General features: G+C 42.3%; 3 protein-coding genes across 5 annotated transcripts; 2 read left to right on the plus strand and 1 right to left on the minus strand.

Moving 5' to 3' along the window:
* Window positions 1-502: 502 nt before the first annotated feature.
* pigl (phosphatidylinositol glycan anchor biosynthesis, class L) lies at window positions 503-11,095 on the plus strand. The gene is made up of 7 exons (XM_031857151.1): window positions 503-845; window positions 1,448-1,547; window positions 6,726-6,816; window positions 7,966-8,033; window positions 9,070-9,101; window positions 10,453-10,586; window positions 10,870-11,095. The coding sequence occupies exons 1-7, from the start codon at window positions 509-511 to the stop codon at window positions 10,996-10,998; spliced, it is 891 nt and encodes a 296-aa protein (XP_031713011.1). The 5' UTR covers window positions 503-508; the 3' UTR covers window positions 10,999-11,095.
* On the minus strand, window positions 10,523-13,090 carry cenpv (centromere protein V). Of its 3 annotated transcripts, none has more exons than XM_031857154.1 (6): window positions 12,702-13,090; window positions 12,422-12,556; window positions 12,247-12,339; window positions 11,974-12,043; window positions 11,783-11,897; window positions 10,523-11,486 (listed from the first exon to the last, which is right to left on the minus strand). In XM_031857154.1, exons 3-6 carry the CDS (start codon window positions 12,336-12,338, stop codon window positions 11,341-11,343), a joined length of 423 nt encoding a protein of 140 aa, XP_031713014.1. In that variant the 5' UTR covers window position 12,339; window positions 12,422-12,556; window positions 12,702-13,090; the 3' UTR covers window positions 10,523-11,340. The 3 variants fall into 3 exon arrangements, with proteins under 3 accessions (XP_031713014.1, XP_031713013.1, XP_031713015.1); XM_031857153.1 differs by having other exon boundaries at window positions 12,422-12,559; XM_031857155.1 differs by having other exon boundaries at window positions 12,247-12,559.
* Window positions 13,091-14,536: 1,446 nt separating this feature from the next.
* LOC116388870 (polyubiquitin-B) lies at window positions 14,537-15,996 on the plus strand. Its single transcript, XM_031857152.1, has 2 exons — window positions 14,537-14,642; window positions 15,235-15,996. Exon 2 carries the CDS (start codon window positions 15,243-15,245, stop codon window positions 15,930-15,932), a length of 690 nt encoding a protein of 229 aa, XP_031713012.1. The 5' UTR covers window positions 14,537-14,642; window positions 15,235-15,242; the 3' UTR covers window positions 15,933-15,996.
* The last annotated feature ends 1,382 nt before the right edge of the window (window positions 15,997-17,378 follow it).

Raw genomic sequence — 17,378 nt, forward strand, 5'->3', positions numbered from 1 at the left:
AATAAATTGTCCTCGCTCGGTTGAATCCACGGGGGACTGGAATTCGTCAACAAATATTTACGTACAATAAACTATAATTGACAGATTTAGAGACTCAGTGGACTGTTGTATAACCCTTTTCATAAATACGTCACATTTTAATTTTGTATTTTTATTTATATACCTGTAAGGATAAAGCGGTGTGACAGCTAAATCGTCCCCTCAAACACGGCAACGTACCTGGAGTTTGTTGTTTTCACTTTTCAAAAACACATTTCGTTTGATTTGTATAACTTTCTCAACATTTAAAGGTCCTCTTTATTCAAAAATATTATGTACCACATTAATGTATTTGTTCTCCTTATAAATTGTTTTAAACTCAAATGAACTGAGAAAGCTCAAGTGAGTAAAACACACTATTGTGGGCCTAAACGTTGGCAGCTATTACTTTGTTGTACTTAATTATAATACTTTATTGATGCAATTCTTCAAAGACGGGGTAACGTACGGTATATCAGACAGACTGTAGATGTGTTTTTACACGTGGAACCATTCCCATGTTAGACTTTTGTCTTCACACGGATTGTTTACGGCAACGGTCAAAATAATGAGTGTTTACATCGTTGTCTTCATAGTTTTATCCTATCTGATTTGGCTAAAATGCATTTACTATCGACATCGGCGGTCGTTGGTGAAGTCGTTGAAACGTGTTATGAATGTTTTATCAAGTGGAGAAATGAACGGAGACGACATCAGCGCTCTGATCGTAACTGCGCATCCGGATGATGAATGTATGTTCTTCGCGCCAACGATCGTACGACTCGTTGAGTTAGAAGTCAACGTTCATTTGCTGTGTTTATCCGCAGGTATGGTGACCGCACATTATTGTTTGCACAAGATCAACTTCAGCACGCTTTTCATACATGAATTCCTTACTAGGTGAATGAACAAAAAACTGTTTGGAAAGTATACAAGTAAAGGAATGTGAAAGAGCAGCTCACATACACGTCTAATCCTAAAGTGTGCATTTCCATAATCAGTCTCAGGTTTAAGGATGATTGAAAAGAAGGGTAAAGCAGCGCAATCTGACAATCACACACAGTGAATAACATAAATGTCCAGAGCAACTAGCTTCTGTAGGAAATGCCTAAAAATATTAGTGTCCATCATGTTGGAAAAAAAACAAGGGGTTTCTAATATTATGATTATTGATGAGCTACATACAACTACAAATGTAATCTTTAGAAAGTAATTAAAACCTATTAAACATAAATCACATCTGTGCAGCACTGTATTTTATTTAGATCCAACTTAACTGATGTTAGAGGAGCATTTTACATAGCTAAAGAACATTTGGTATTTCTAAATCATTGGAAATGTTTCACCCAAACATAATTTAGACTTACGTTTAGATCCTCCTGTCATCACGGTATATTTAGAGCCTAACTTGTCCTCCCAATATGTACAGGAAACTACTACAATCAAGGAGCTCAGCGCAAACAAGAACTTCTCAACAGCTGTGCCGTGTTGGGGATACCAGACTCCAGAATCACCATAGTAGACCATAAGTAAGCAGCCGTCTGCACTAAATACACAACATGCAAAGTACAACATTTCATTTGTGTGCCTTTTAATGTTGAAAACCTGCTTATGCTGCCCTCAGTTCATAAGTCAAGTGTCTGCATGTTAGAATCAGTCCAATCCATCTATCTACATAATACTGTATATCTATTTATGTATCCACCTCTGAAGAGTATAGTAAAGCATGTTTTTAAATTCAGTTTAAAGCCATCTTAAACTATGTTTTTTTGTTTATTTACTTATTTCACAATTTAGTTTAAAAAAGAAAGTTGTCCTTCATGGAACTATGACGATTTGATTTAGCCTGTAATGTTTGCACCACTGGGCTGTTTGTTGGTTCTGAGCAAACCTGGATTATTCAGTGTCAATGATCTCTACAGGGGAAATTGAGTGCATTTGGATGACTACAGGGCTAATTAACATAATTTTTTTGCCTCTTCAGTGCGGAATTAAATATGTTGGTGCTACCCAAATACAGTACCTCATTCATTCATTCATAGCTGCTGAGCCAGGTAGCTCAGATTTGCTGAAAACAGGCCTCAGACTTTGTCATTTTTTAGGGTTAAGTGTTTCTTGTATTGCCAAACTTTTGAGCCTATCTGTGCCTGCAACATTTTACTTAATGGCACAAAAACAATTGTTGCACATTCCAGCTTTGTTGCAGGAACATGACAGTTCAAATGTAAAATCAGACTTTTTAAAATCACTTCACTGAGCACCGTGGAATGCTGTAAAAGATGTACAGAAACAGCTATAGTTCTTTCGGTGTGTCTGTAAATGCCTCCAAGTTAAAACGGTCTTCACTCATAACCATTATCATTTCACAATCAAAGCGGCGAGCAGAACCGGGAGCCAGAACTTTGAACAATACTGTCGGCCAAATTATTGGGAAACTCGCTCTTCTTCTGTTTTCGTCTGCGTTTTTGCTATTGATGCAGCTGTAGGACTTTCAGTCTCCTGGCTCTTTCTGTTGGCGAGGTCAAGTTACAGAGAACGTAGTGGTAAAAGGTGATGTTCAAAGGGGGGATTTTTTTTTTTTTTCAAGTGGATCAAACCTGCAGCTTCACTTGAAAATGTTTTGAGTTTCTAAGAACCTCGGGGCTGCCTACATGTGAGTCTCTACATGTTGGCTCACCAGGAGAGCTGCATGAACTCTGGCACTATCTGGAACTCACAGTAATAAGCTGGCAGCCTACCCAGGTCGTCTGCCCTCGAGAACATTGTAGGTGTGTGTGTGTGTGTCTGTGTGTGTGTGGTCACACACACAGACTTTACAGTGTTATCATCTTGTGCACACAGAATGTAGCTGAACTTTGATCTTGGTGCTGTCTGCACTTCTGCTGAACTGGAGTGTAGCCCATTTTCCCTTTCTGTGTATTCTGTTGTTTGCCCAAAACACACACCTAATCAGCACTTTGAGAGCCCCACGCACTCCCAAACAAGCTCTCTCCCTCTCTCTCTGTCGTTGCTCCCCCTCTCTGTTCCACCCCTCCTCCTCCTCCTCCTCCTCCTCCTCTTGTCCATGTCTGCTGAAGTCAACTACCAAGGACTGTGGGATACATTTTGGCAATGCGCGGAGCACTGCTAATGTAGGTCAATCCAAACAGTTTTCCCTCCTTGTGTGTCTGTACATGGCTAGCCACACTTTGGCCTTGCTCTTCACCTTCTCTGCCCAATTATGTGCAGATGTCCACCCAATGTCTTGACCTCTCCCTTTTTTTCTCACTGGTCATTTTATTGTGCACAAAGAATTTGGTAGCCGGTCAATTTTTTCATGTTTACACCTCAGATAGAGTAGAAGTCTACTTTTGAATAGAAACAAAAATGTCTGTGCATTTTGTCAATGGTCTCTAGTGTTAAGCTGTGAAGTCGTCAAAGATAATGTCATGTCTACAACGAGCTCAATAGCTATGAATATGAACACCGTGGCTCAAGACGGGATATTTTTATGTGACGAAACCTGGAGCAGATCCTCAGAGATTATGCTCTCAAAATATTTGGCTCAAGTTTATGCCAAGATGGGTATCATTTCTCTGTAATGCAAACCAGGAAGTGTGCTGTACCTTGGAGAGTCAGCCTCCACACTTGTCACTGTCCACTAAGTTGGACTTTAGTTCACTTGTTCACTTTGTTGTAACAGTTTTGCATAAACTCCATTGTAATGAGTCATTTGGTCTTGCAATGACGTTTCACATTCTTTCTTGGAGGAGTTTTTTTTAAACGCAGGGAGCTGTTTTTCTATGAATGGGTCCCTGTTTTGGTTATCTTGTGCATGAGGACGCACGTGATGCGATACACACCCTGCTCATGGTTTCACACTATTCCAATGATCCACAGGTGGCGGTAACACGTCAAGATGCGCAGCAAAGGCAGTGTAGGCTGACATTGTCTTAATGAGAGAAGTGACGTCAAGATATCGTATTTTAAACTGCATTAGAAATAAGCAAAAGTAAAGCAGTCAGTACCAGACGAGATGTATGTCAATGTGTGTTTTATTGCAGTCTAGGCTGAGGCTACTGTACTTTCATCTCATTCATCAGGGTAGTGTGACAGAGCCACTGGTTTTTCTCAACTTCACAACCAAAGTCTAGCAGACAGTGTGGGCTACGTTTCACGATCTGGGCGAGACTTGCCCAGTCGCAACCGTAGCCCGCGGAATCAACAGGAGTAACACGTGAATTCAGTTTTAAAATAGGATTTTCCCTTTAATGCTCACTGAATAGGACAGCTGTGTGGACAGTATCTGGGGCCCCAGTGCATGTTGGGGCCTTTGTGATCAAGCTCGATCTGAGCACGCTCTGCTGCCTCTCCACTTGCACTGGCTTGACCTCTGTCTGCACCCTGGACTCGAGTATAGCTGCTCACTGTGCAAATCCGACCTCTTCTTCACTACATTATCCTCTCTCTAGCTCACCCATCTCATTTCTTTCCAACTTTAATTTGACTCTGTTCATGACAGCACACTTCAGATCGAGTTTATTTCTAAAAGCGGTGTTCGTTGACACCGTATCCCCACACAGGGTTTAAATACATTGATCAGTGGTAAAAAAAAGTAGCCCTAGCCAAATGATAAGGGCAATGGCGGGGCGCAGTAAATAGTGGTGGGATGTTCCAGCCTCGCCGCTGACCTCTGGCTGTGCTTTTATCCTCGATACATTTGTCACCCGCTGGCCTCCGCATTGTCAAACAGCAGCTTTTCCCATATGCCCGCAACGGACCGTCACTCTGGCACATTAGATTGCTCTTTCTCTGCACAACTTGCATCCAATGCAACACTAAAATAATCATCTCCGTGGTTAACGGTGTTATTTCCGTGGTTGTTTTCATGACACTTTATTACATCAAGATGAGTGAATATAAAAAATTTTAAAAAAACTGCAACCACTCATAATTGTGAAACATCATGCGTGTGTATCGGTGCAGTTACTATGGTTGTAACTGCCTTATTACAGTGTGGGCGTAGGCCTACTGTCAGTTTGTAGTGGCATCTCAGCCATTCCAGGCAAGACACGTAATCTGACTGTGTGGAAAGACGTCTGGCAGTTTCACAGGCCTGTGGTCCATGTGACCAGACTAAACAAGCCCTCTCACACACACCCACACACACACACGCACACACACACACACACGTACACCGAATCCCCTTACTGGGCCAAAGTTCAACAACTGCATACAGATGCCTGTAAGCAATTAAACATCCACATGCAAAGCTACAAAAGGGGGAGTTGGGGAGGTTACTTTAGGACATTTTGCACTGTTGCCATGGCAAAGCTGACACATTCAGCTTGAGAAAGGTCAGGTGTCTTGTGTCTTTTATTCATTTTTCTTAGCTTGTTTTTCTCCTCCCCCTCGGTGCAGGCTTGTGCTTAGCGGCGGCTGTTGAACTAGAAGGCAAAATGTCTCAAATAAATACAAGTGAGCGGAAAAAGCTGCATAGTGCGTGAGTGTAGATACTTAATATTCATGCGCTTATGCCAAATTCTCACAAAATCCTCTTCTTGTTTTCACCAGCCTTCAGTCTAAAGCAGACAAATTAGGACAATAAGCTTGTGTTTTATTAATTTAGGCAGCATTTAACATTGGTTCAGATTCCATTTAACTGTGCCATCCTACTCTAAACCACAAACACACACTAGTGCTGGGCGGTATACCGGTTCACACACACACACACAATCCTTACGACATGTCACAACAGTCCATTCACTCTATGAAAGACTGTTTTAAACTATCTCTGAACCCCCCCCACCCCTCCTCCCTGTGACATAGCCGACCCCTGCCCCTCACACCAAAGCCTGACCCTCACATCACTGGCAGCCCAATAGATTTGTAGCCTAATCCATCACTTCCCCCTACCAGCTCAACTGTCCTGGCTCATTGTTAGCGAAGAAGGGGAGGGGAACAACTGTCGACACCCCCACACACACCTACCCCCACTTTTTATATATATACTTTTTATATATATATATATATATATATATATATGCACTGTCACGCCACCTTGTGCTACCCCAACACATCACGTCATTGTCAAACCAAAACCCCCACAGTTTAGTGTTTCAAACTGTTGGTTGTGTTTCTCATAACTGGATCCACTCCACTTCCAATGAAACCCGCAGGACTTTTTTTTTTTTTTATGTGAACTGAGTGAGTTTGGTTATGTTTTCAATCACTTTTTTTGTGGCTGGTTTCTCTTGAGGGCAAGGGGGACGTTGAACTACCGTACGAAGCGATGCCTTTTAGTTTCTAAACTGAGAAGAAAAAGCAGTTATTATTTGTGCCAAAAAAAGAGAGTCCATGCATGTTTAGTAGGCTGAGAGCTTGAGCCGGCCAAGTGGGATGTTTGATGTGTACGCTCCGAGTTGTCTCCAGGCTATAGTTTCAGATGAAGACGATGCTAAGGGCCGTCCGACCCTTAACCCCCCCCACCCACCGGGCTTCCCAGCACTCCCTCGTGTTTGCTTTCTATAACAGCCCTTTTTCAAACGCTGGGTTAAATCTGCACTACAGAAATCTGGTGCTCGGAAAGGAAGGCTTATGTTGTGTACAGTTGACTCTCAGTTACAGTGAGGTTACAATGCAAACACAATGCCCTCTTGTGTCTCAGTAAAACACTGTTGTAATACTAGATAACCAGTCCCTTTGTTTTTGTTTTTTTGCCCCTTCAGAAAACTTCCAGACGATCCCAAAGCAGAATGGAGCGTCTCACTGGTCTCCTCTGTAATTGTGCAGCACATGAGAGCTCACTCCTTCAACATGGTATGCTCAGCTCTGCCTTTAAGAAACAGTCGTTTTTCTGTTATTTCCTGTTTGATGTTAATGCCATTCAGTGTACAAAAACCCATGTATTTTGTTTTGGTTTTTTTACATCTTGGCACCACAGCTCTCGAGCTCATTATCCAAGTTTCACTGTGGTCTGCGTAATAATCCTGTCAGCCAGCGTGTTTTTTTTTTTTTTTTTGTATCTTGAACCTCCCTTCAACACGAGGGGACATCTCTGCTGCAGCGGAAAGTTTGTACTCAATTGTGTTGTTTGCACAGAGATTCTTATCTGCCCCGGTGCAGTTCTGCACTATTAGCTAATGGGAATGTGGTTCATTTAGATTTAAAGAATTTTCATCCGCTCATTCTCAACAACGGCACAAAAAGTCAAACTCTCAAACTATAAAATACAGCAGCTTGGGGCAAAAAACGAAAAACCCAGCAGCCCACAGTTCTTTAGGGAAGATGATCACACACAGCTGGGTGCTTCTATGCTGTAGTTGCTGATCTCTTTTTGTTATCAACGACGACAAACAAACACACCGTCTCCTCCCTTCCTGTCAGGCTGAGCAGCAAAAAATGCCTCCAGACCAAAAAGTAAGCCAGGGGAACATGTCTTATCTAACAAATGCATTCAGCAAAAGCACACAGAGATAAACAAAGTAAAAAAAAAAGTAGTTCACTCTTCCTGCTCTTAATGAATAACTTGTTTCCTTGGTCTGACACTGGGCCATTCCCTTGCTTTTCCATACACAAGCCAACAAGAATGAGGCGAGAGTTCACTTGTTCATTATAATATGTGGTTGGGAGCTCAAACTTAGGCTTGATTGCAATGACATAGTCATGGTAGAATACGCCTGAGCATAACAAATGCCAAGTCTTTAGTCAAGCACTCTTTCTTTCCCTTTGACCTGATTTCTTTTTGTTTTTTTCACTTGCTTCCTCTGCTGTGCAAGCATGCGCACAGGGGAGAAAAAAAAGGCTTTTAAATATCAGTTGTCAGCTGCCAAGCAGCTCCACAGTCAGGCAAAGAAAAGCCCTTCCACTAACCCAAGAAAAATCTTCTGCCTCCGTTTATTTAAATCCACTTTTAGATACCCAGGTTCTGGCTTTTCACCCACACAGTGAGATATTTTGTTGTTTCAGGTGCTGACCTTCGATGGGAGCGGAGTGAGTGGCCATGCCAATCACACAGCCATCCATAAAGCTGTCAGGTACTGACTGAACTTTAAGGCTTTGTCATCAGGAAATACAGACTTTCAACTTAAAGATGCCATCCTCAGGGATATTATGTGGCTTACACACGCACACAGAAACCAGCCCACTCCACAATCGTAAAACAGTCTCCAGGAAAACATTTGGACTCGCATCAACATCCATCTTTCCAAATGTTTCCCCACAAAGACGCACACACACACACACACACACACACACCATGTTTTTTTAGAATCGGCCTGTTACATAGCTGAGAGGTCGTCCAAACAGAGTCCTCAGAGGCACTCGGCTTTGCTCCCAGAGAGCAGCAGTAAATCCTGTCCCTGAAGTGGTGAGGTGGGAGGGCAGCTCTGGTTTGGAGAGGCCAAACCGCGCAAGTTGCATCAGGCCGTTGGTTTTGCACCGTGAAGTGTACGCCGCCGTCCCCACGTTGCGCCCTAATTGCCTGCCGTGTTGGTCACTGGGTTTTCCCTCACTGAGCCTGCACGGCCCTCTGTCAATCACATCTCATGATTCCCATCAGGCTGGTATCCCAGAGGGGCCGTGAACTAGTTTCTCCGAGCTCAATGGGTTGTTGTTGAGTTTTGTTTTGTTTTCGTCAACAGCGATCGGATTTGGAAATGCAAGTTTGGAAGAAAACTTTGACTCCTACCAAGATTTAAAGACGAGTTACTGTAGTAACAGAGGAACATGAAATGGAGAATTATGTTTTTGCCTCACAGAAAAAAAACAACCTCCAGCACTCAATACAGCATGACCTGAAACACACACAGTGGTAGATATTCAGCAGTAGCAGGGCTTACTGTATGGCCTTTTTCTGTGGGCTTACAGTCATTGACTTCTCACCCACTTGTGTTGTAATCAGCATATCCAAAACTCTAATCTCACTTACATGTCGGCAGGTAGAAACATCACACCGTGGTCATTTCTTTTGTAGAGGTCGCCAACACGAACCCTGGGAGTAACATGTAGCATCTCTTTGACCACAATGAACGTTTGCCTCTTTGACATTTTCTGCTTTTCTCCACTTTACAGCCATCTCGCTTTCACCGGACAAGTACCCAATGGTAGGTGTGTCAAAAAAAGAAAACTTTTAAGAGGTTCATATTTTTGAAAAGTTTGTGACCAAAGTGTCACAGGTTGGATTTACTGGTCACTATGTGAATATTCAGATAAAAAGTCAAATATTAAGTATTAAGCAGCACAAACAATGACTTCCTCACATTAGTAGCACCACCCCTCCAGTCTGTGTTTTAGAGAACACTGCTGTAAACACTGACTCTTTTTTTTGTTAATGTACAGCGCCCTCTGCTGTTCAAAAGGGTTGCATGAGTCTCGCATCTCCTCCAAACATTTTGGTCTGCTGGTGGCAACATAAGGCTGGCTGGATAGTTCACCTCAAACTAGATATGATGGTTTCATTCCTAATTTCAGTCTCCAATGTTAAAATCAGTGCATCTGGCTCTCGACACGTCTACTGTCGAGGCAAAATCAAAACGTGTGCCAATTGGTCTTTGAGTTTCAACTAATGATGACGTCCTCCATGTAAATTTATGTGGAAGTAAAAGTAGGACAGAGAGGAGGCAACATGCTACAACAGACTCAGAGCTCATTACTTTGCCGGTTACAGAGCACACCCGCATTAAAGTTTGAGTAGACGCGATAAGAAGCGGTTAATCATACATGAGATACGAACGGTTGCACTGCTGCTGTTGAATGACAGGGAGATTTTATCACCCGAGTCCTGAGGCCACAGCAAACTTTGCCTTTAACTATTTAAGCTTTATCTTCGAGCTGCCGGGCCCCTCTTTATCCCCACAGTGAGCAACCTCAAAAGCAGCAGGTCTGTCATCAATCACGCTCACTGGTTATTCATTACCACGCATTTGCACTTTGATAGCATCTCACTACACGGCATGGAGACCCATTCTCACCGGAGCAAGAGGTCTTAGGGATGTTATACAGAGCCTTGACACCATATGGCCTACATTCGGTGTGAGTGCCGGCTCTGTACGTTCTCTTTTCGGGCAGATATTAACTTAGCACTTACACTTGGCTCTTACTGTAGCCTCTAGGGGAGGCGGGAGAGAATTAGGCCCAACGTCATTGTAATAAGCCCCTTCGCCTGGCTGTGCTCGCTGCTCCTTACCGAGCCTCTGGCGCCCCACAAACTCTTGCTGCATGACAAAGGTCATAGTTGAACATTTCTGCACCATATTGACCGTGTGGGCCATACAATTACAGTATATATGCTTCACAGGAGGAACAGCCTACGTGTCCTTGTATTACATTGTAGTATGTTACTGACAGGAGTTTCAGAACAAACTGAGAGACCAGCCTAGTTGAGAGAACGGTCCGCTGCTGTAGTGCACATATAACATATTAACAGCTAACTGGGTCTCTTGTCTGTCCTCCCAGACTGCCGTTTGCTCTCCCTGGTGACCGTTGGCCTCCTCAGGAAGTACGTCTCCTTCCTGGAGCTCCCCTTCAGCTGGCTGCTGCCCTCGTGCCTCCGCTGTATTATCGGCTCACAGGGCTACAGGCGGGCCAAAGTAAGCCTCCAAAAGGACAGTTTGTTGGCAAGACAAGGTCCCCGTCTATTTTAACGAGGCTTCATGCAGTATATGTGCTGAAGAGGCAGGAGAAGAGATAAAGTTTGTAAATGTGAGCGACTACGCTGCAGTTGAGGATATGTGTCATCAAGCTAATATTTTTATATGAAGGTATAAATACATTTACACTAAGCAGTGGATAGATTTTGACCACTATCTGCTGTTACTTAGGATCTCGCAATAACTGGGTTTAACTAACATCAGACAAACCTTTTCTTTTCAGGATGCCATGTTTTGTCACCGCTCTCAACTCCTGTGGTTTCGTTACCTCTACATCACCTTCTCGCGGTACATGTTCGTCAACACATTCCAAATGATCCCACAAGGACCAAAGAACCTGAAGGTGTATTAAGTTGTCACTGTGTTACTGTAGGTGTCCTGCTGCCTAACTCCCTGATTACTGTGGTAGGAGCGAGTTTAGTTTACATGATGAGCTGTTTTGCTCACTGTTAATAAAGATCTTTTTCATTGGCTAAAAGTAGCCTGAACATTTTTTCATAAGCATTTTCCGAAAACAAAGCTGACATTTTCGTTTGTTGCTTCAAAAGCGTCTTTATTGTCTTTACACTGTAAAACAAACAACACTAGGGTTTGAATGAGTTGAGCTTTTTTTTCATCTCATATGTTGAAAATACTGTACAGCATTTCTGTTAGACTGCTGAATAATAAAATGTATTCTTACATCACGGTGGTGTTATTTAGTTTCGCTCTCAGCTGTGTTTTTGGACATGTCTCTGATGCTCTTGTGAGCCTGCACGCTTTCTTCCCACTTCTCACCACAAAACGTCTCCACTGTGATGCTGCGGACGGTACCCGGATCCAGACAGTGCGGAGCAACGCCTGTGGAGAAAACACCAGCAACAAAGGACAGCTCCGTTAGTTACATGTGAACACACCAGTCCATTGTCTCCAGCACATTTCACTGACAACTTATGGCTCCATAATGCACAATATTAGGTTACAAGGGTGGTTTGCTTATAACACTGTGATCCATTATAGAACATATTTCTCTCATTGTGAAAATACCAAATGCCACAAATATAGTAGAGCGGGGCGGTTAGTTTTGAGTAAACACAGCAGAATGTAAGTTGAAAACACATGAGAACGGTGTGACTGTCTTGTGTTTGCGGTCATACCATATCCATCAGGGTTGGAGCGTGGAGTGTAGAAACTTTGAACTCCACAGGTTTTACAGAAGGTGTGCTTGGCAACGTGAGTGTTAAACGTGTATGTGGTCAGATTATCGGACCCCTGGGAAGATAAGAAAAATAGCAATTATTCACTTAAATATACAGTTGTATCCAAGGTTTTTGCTCGAGTTTGCTACCTTTAAGAGTGTGAAGAGATTTTTTGGAACAATGAAATGATGGTTTTGTTTCTTTTGGCAAATGCTGCAGCTGGAGAAACAGACACAAATGAGTTTATATTGATTAGATACAAAGTGTACAGGCAGCGAAGTATTGTTTGAAGTCTCCTTAACGTGATGGGATGAACCAAAACTTAAAAATGTACTTGTCTTAAACAACCTTGTTTTCTTTTTGACAAACGTAATTTGTAATTTAAAACAGTGACACAATGTAATTGAATTTAATATCCGTACTTGCAATGGAAAACATGGAGGTCTGGGGAACTCAAGACTTCAAATCTAACAGCCCCACAGTGGCAGCCGCCCGTGTGTTTCACGAGATCCATCCTGTGGGTACAGAGAACAACAACAAACCATCACGATGGACACATATGTTCATATAGGACTATTCTGGGATGAGAGGCCTTACTTCAGTCACGTCGATGTGAACAAGTGAAGGATCAGGTGTCTGATGACGGCTGATGATGAAACTGGTGATGCGTTTATTGTGAAAACTGCTGACGTGGAACTGAATGTCCCGCCTGAAAAAACAGCTCCAATGACCCTGCTGAAGAAAACACAATGAACCCAATTAATCAATCCACCACTGATAAGGGTCACATTTACATGAGAAGCCTCCAAGCCTTTGACCGATTCACAGCGGTTGACGTGATCATTGAATGTGACAATCAAATTCAAAAGGTGGGCACCTCAAGTTTCTTGCCCCGAGCCACAGACACTTCTATTTCATGTGATAATAGAGTCAGCTTCCGCAGTAATCAGCGAGGACTATGCCCTGCTTGAAAGATTGTTTTTACTGGAACACTTTGAGGCAGTCCATAATCACTCCAAGCAATGGGGCAGGGCAAAGTACAGCAGACTTGCACAAACACATTCCTCAGAGGTTAAACTAGTTCAGCCAGACGCCCAGTTTTGTGTTGGAAAGTACTGGCGTAGTGCGTCACGGGTTGGGTGTCATATGACAGGGGTGGTGGAGGGGTAGGGCGAGGGAATGCTGTGACCCAAATACATATATTAGGACTCTCCCAGCTGTATCATGACCCAAAATATAGGATCCCAGTAGGCTACAGACCCTCATCTGAGCTTTTGCTCTTTGATTTAATTTAGATTACAGTGCAGCAGTTGTGTGTGATAATGGTGGGAGCTAAAAGTGGGGAGATAAATCACGTAAACACATGACACAAAAACTTACTGTACCAGTTTTCCAGTTTCACCTGGGCGTTGTCGACATGCCTGGCATTGAGACTCAATGCTCATGAGAACAAGATCACGCCCTTTCCTGTGAATATCTTGCCTACGGAATAAATACTCAACAACGAAAAATAACAAGGAAGATGGGAAACAAATCTGAAACGACCATTACATTCCTTCCTATGAACCGATCTAGTTATACAGCCCGAGCCACGGAAAAATAACAATGGGCCTACAAGGCTGGAAACATAAGGAAACATAATGTTGAGAGAGGCCTTAGGAGTGTGTGAGAATTGTGTTTCCACGTGTACACAATGTGCTTGTGAGTGCTGTGAGTTCATAGGACAGGTGACTTGCCAAATCTACTTTCTGTGCAGTATGTACATTCTGATAAGCAGAAAAAGGGCACAGCCGTCCCCACTATTTTCACTCTACAACAACTTTGCTGTCATTTGAACTTATTTTCAGACAGACTCATGTAGACACTAGTCAATTCTAATTACCTTATACTTAAACATCCCATGTTTCAGTATTTAGGTCAAGACTTTATTGTGTGCCTGGCAGATAACCAATATCAGCTAATTCTGCTTATCAACATATTTTGCAGTGGTGTTAAGGTTGGATATAAATCACGAATGTATCCTTTATTAAGATGGTATGTGTAGCATGACACCTGATGTGGATATGGCTTAGTGAATGAGGTTAGGTCGCTGTCGTAGCACGTTTCCATCTGTTAACAGACACGTTTGATAAAGTTCAACGGAATACCCATCTGCACACGTCCCTCTTTCGAGTCACATGAATGCATAGTCAGATGAGTTCCTCATATAACAATATTGGTATGATATACTATTTTACAGAAAGAGGAAAGACGTGGAAAAGCTAATGTGTGGGTAAGGCTACACTATCATCATCACCTTATCTACTTAACGTTAGGTCTTGAATAATTATCGTAATCATCTGTTTCATAACCCGACAGTCATAACTGTAACTTTAGTCATCAAACCGTACTGACTGTGACACAGCAACCAATCGTTGTTCAAACAAACAATCCTGCGATCCAATCGGAGGCATGGAGATGGTTTCTGTTGCTACGGTCGTTCGAGAAAATTCTACAGCCAGCTGGTGAGATATTACTCCGCCGCGTAAGATATGTCAAAATATCGTTTTCAATCAGACTATTTTTGACTAAATATTTACGTTTGTGAGTAAGCGTTTGATTGTTAAATACAATAATACTGTCACGATACAATAGTGGGATTCGGAGCAGTGGGAACTACTTTGAAATGCGGACGGATATAAGGACAGATGACGTATGCAGACTCCGGTATATAACACAGCGTTGTCTACTGCAGTATAGTTCTCAAGCAGAGGAAGCGAGAAGAAGCAGCAGCAGCAGCTTCAGGCATAAGACGAAATATTAACTGCGTTTCTGACAAGTAAGTACCTATTTTCAGGCTGTATCAATTCTATAGTTTAAATTATTTATACAGCCAATGTTTTTAGTCGTTGTTTGGTGACCATTGCCAGAGTAACTCGACAGAATTGAAGCAGACGTTAACAATACTTCAGTCTGCCTCAAATTGACGTTAAATCTTCACAATACAATCGAGCCGTTTAGCTACAATATTTGTATCATTATATGGGTTGCTTACCGTTAACGTCGAATTGGTTCCTCGTCGATTTCATGGTAAGCTAATGTTAGCTTTGGCAATGAGTCAACATTCTAGTATCGTCCATTAGGGAGTAACGTCAGCTGAACAAAGGGGAGGTCAGTATGATCTCAAAATGGCGCTGGGACCGGAATGGCCGCTGACGGTTCAGAGCTTCACATAAATGGAATATTCTAATATATTTAATAAAGTGCGATTCTCATTTGATCACGATCGTAACTTAGTAATTCCAGCGCTTCTTCTTATAATCTATTTTAATAGTTGTAACTATAAAATAAATGGCTAGCAATTTAAAATAACTTGTTTCACAAATTTTTATTTTTGTACTAAATCCTGATTTGATATATCTTTTACCTAGGAGCAAACATGCAGATCTTTGTGAAGACCCTCACCGGCAAGACCATCACCCTTGAGGTCGAGCCTAGCGACACCATCGAGAACGTGAAGGCCAAGATCCAGGACAAGGAAGGCATTCCCCCAGACCAGCAGAGGCTGATCTTTGCTGGCAAACAGCTGGAAGATGGCCGCACCCTCTCTGACTACAACATCCAGAAGGAGTCCACCCTCCATCTTGTCCTCCGTCTCCGTGGAGGCATGCAGATCTTTGTGAAGACCCTCACTGGCAAGACCATCACCCTGGAGGTCGARCCAAGCGACACCATCGAGAAYGTGAAGGCCAAGATCCAGGACAAGGAAGGCATYCCCCCAGACCAGCAGAGGCTGATCTTTGCTGGCAAACAGCTGGAAGATGGCCGCACCCTCTCCGACTACAACATCCAGAAGGAGTCCACCCTCCATCTTGTCCTGCGTCTCCGTGGAGGCATGCAGATCTTCGTCAAGACCCTCACCGGCAAGACCATCACCCTGGAGGTCGAGCCAAGCGACACCATCGAGAATGTGAAGGCCAAGATCCAGGACAAGGAAGGCATCCCCCCAGACCAGCAGAGGCTGATCTTTGCCGGCAAGCAGCTGGAAGATGGCCGCACCCTCTCCGACTACAACATCCAGAAGGAGTCCACCCTGCATCTTGTCCTGCGTCTGAGGGGCGGTCAATAAATGATTCCATCTTTTAACTTGCTTTACATGACAACCTAATCGAATAAAAGATGAGATTAAATTATATTGTGTTTCCCCTGCTTTTTTGCACATTTTTCTCGAATGTAAACATTAGAAGAGTCAATGGGTTTTCCAAATGTCCCCTGTTTAAATCCCATTACCATTCTACATTCAGGATAATTCCCTTATTATTTCTGTGGGTAAATACAAACGTAACACTGGAAAGTTGGGGTTCTGGGATATTTACTTTTTTTTTTAAAAGGGGATTCATTCAAATTTGAGTTAAATTAACCAGAATTAGAAATATTTTTTGATCATGCATAGATCGGGGTAAAAATACAATCAAAGGTGGCTGCTCTAATGCTCTTTATTTCCTTAACAATCTACATAGGTTACGTCTGCTCCCCTTAAGTTTTTCGTTTTTTTATATTTGTGATATGGGAATTTATTCCAGGACCAAGGAATGATATAAAGGAAATCTTGTAATTGTGTTTTTTATTCATCAAAAGAATCCAGATAACTCACTGAACTTGCTCTTTTCAACAACCTTTTGGAAAATGAGCATTCCTGTTGACCGGTACCATTTCATCCCATGTTCAGCCCCCATAACCCAGGATGTCTGGACTCTGAATAAAAAGCTACATAACAATGAATCGCAGGAGTCTCTTACAGGAATTGTATTTTACTGGATTCTTCTGCTGTTTAATGAAGCATGCAATATCACATAGAACCACTAAGTGTCACTAGCTTACTGGTAGAACTCCAAACCTTCAAGTTCCATTAAATTGCAGTTACACGTTTCCTCTCCCACTATACTATAAATCAGTGGTTAAAAGTAAGAGTCCCTTTGAAACTGGTTGTTTTAATCTGACGGAGGATAAAGGTCACGGTCCAAAGCAGCTGCTTTGCAGATATCCAGAGCTGGGTTGGGGATGATTTTGCATATAAAATGAGAATGTCTCTTGATATACCTATCATAAAGAATCACGCATTTCTATTACTGATTTACAAAAGAATATGGGCCTCATACCAGATGATAAAAACCTGTTGCAAACAGGAAGAATAGAGACAGGAATCATTCGATGTTTTCACTGCGGCTCTTTATTAATCAGGTCTTTATAAGTCAATTGTTTTTGTTCTCTAATTTTTAAAAATAATTAAAAAAATAGAACATGCAAAAAGATCTCACATTTTCTTCAGTTCAGTTCCTGCAAACATAAATTATCATTCCCATTCAGTATTTGTAATAACATCCATCTGTATTTTCCTATAAGTCCCTTTAAGGGGTCTCCCTATACGTGTCCAGGTGATCCAGTGCACTGCAAATACTCAAACTTCACCACAACAACACTAGTTTAAGGGCAACTAATAGTGATAGAATAAACAGTCCTTTAAACCAGAGGTTCTCAACCTTTTTTAATGCAAGGCTCCTTCTGATTGTTGGGG

This window comes from Anarrhichthys ocellatus, unplaced genomic scaffold (genome assembly GCF_004355925.1).
Source record: "Anarrhichthys ocellatus isolate YVR2014 unplaced genomic scaffold, GSC_Weel_1.0 scaffold18, whole genome shotgun sequence".
In the NCBI taxonomy this organism is placed as follows: domain Eukaryota; kingdom Metazoa; phylum Chordata; class Actinopteri; order Perciformes; family Anarhichadidae; genus Anarrhichthys; species Anarrhichthys ocellatus.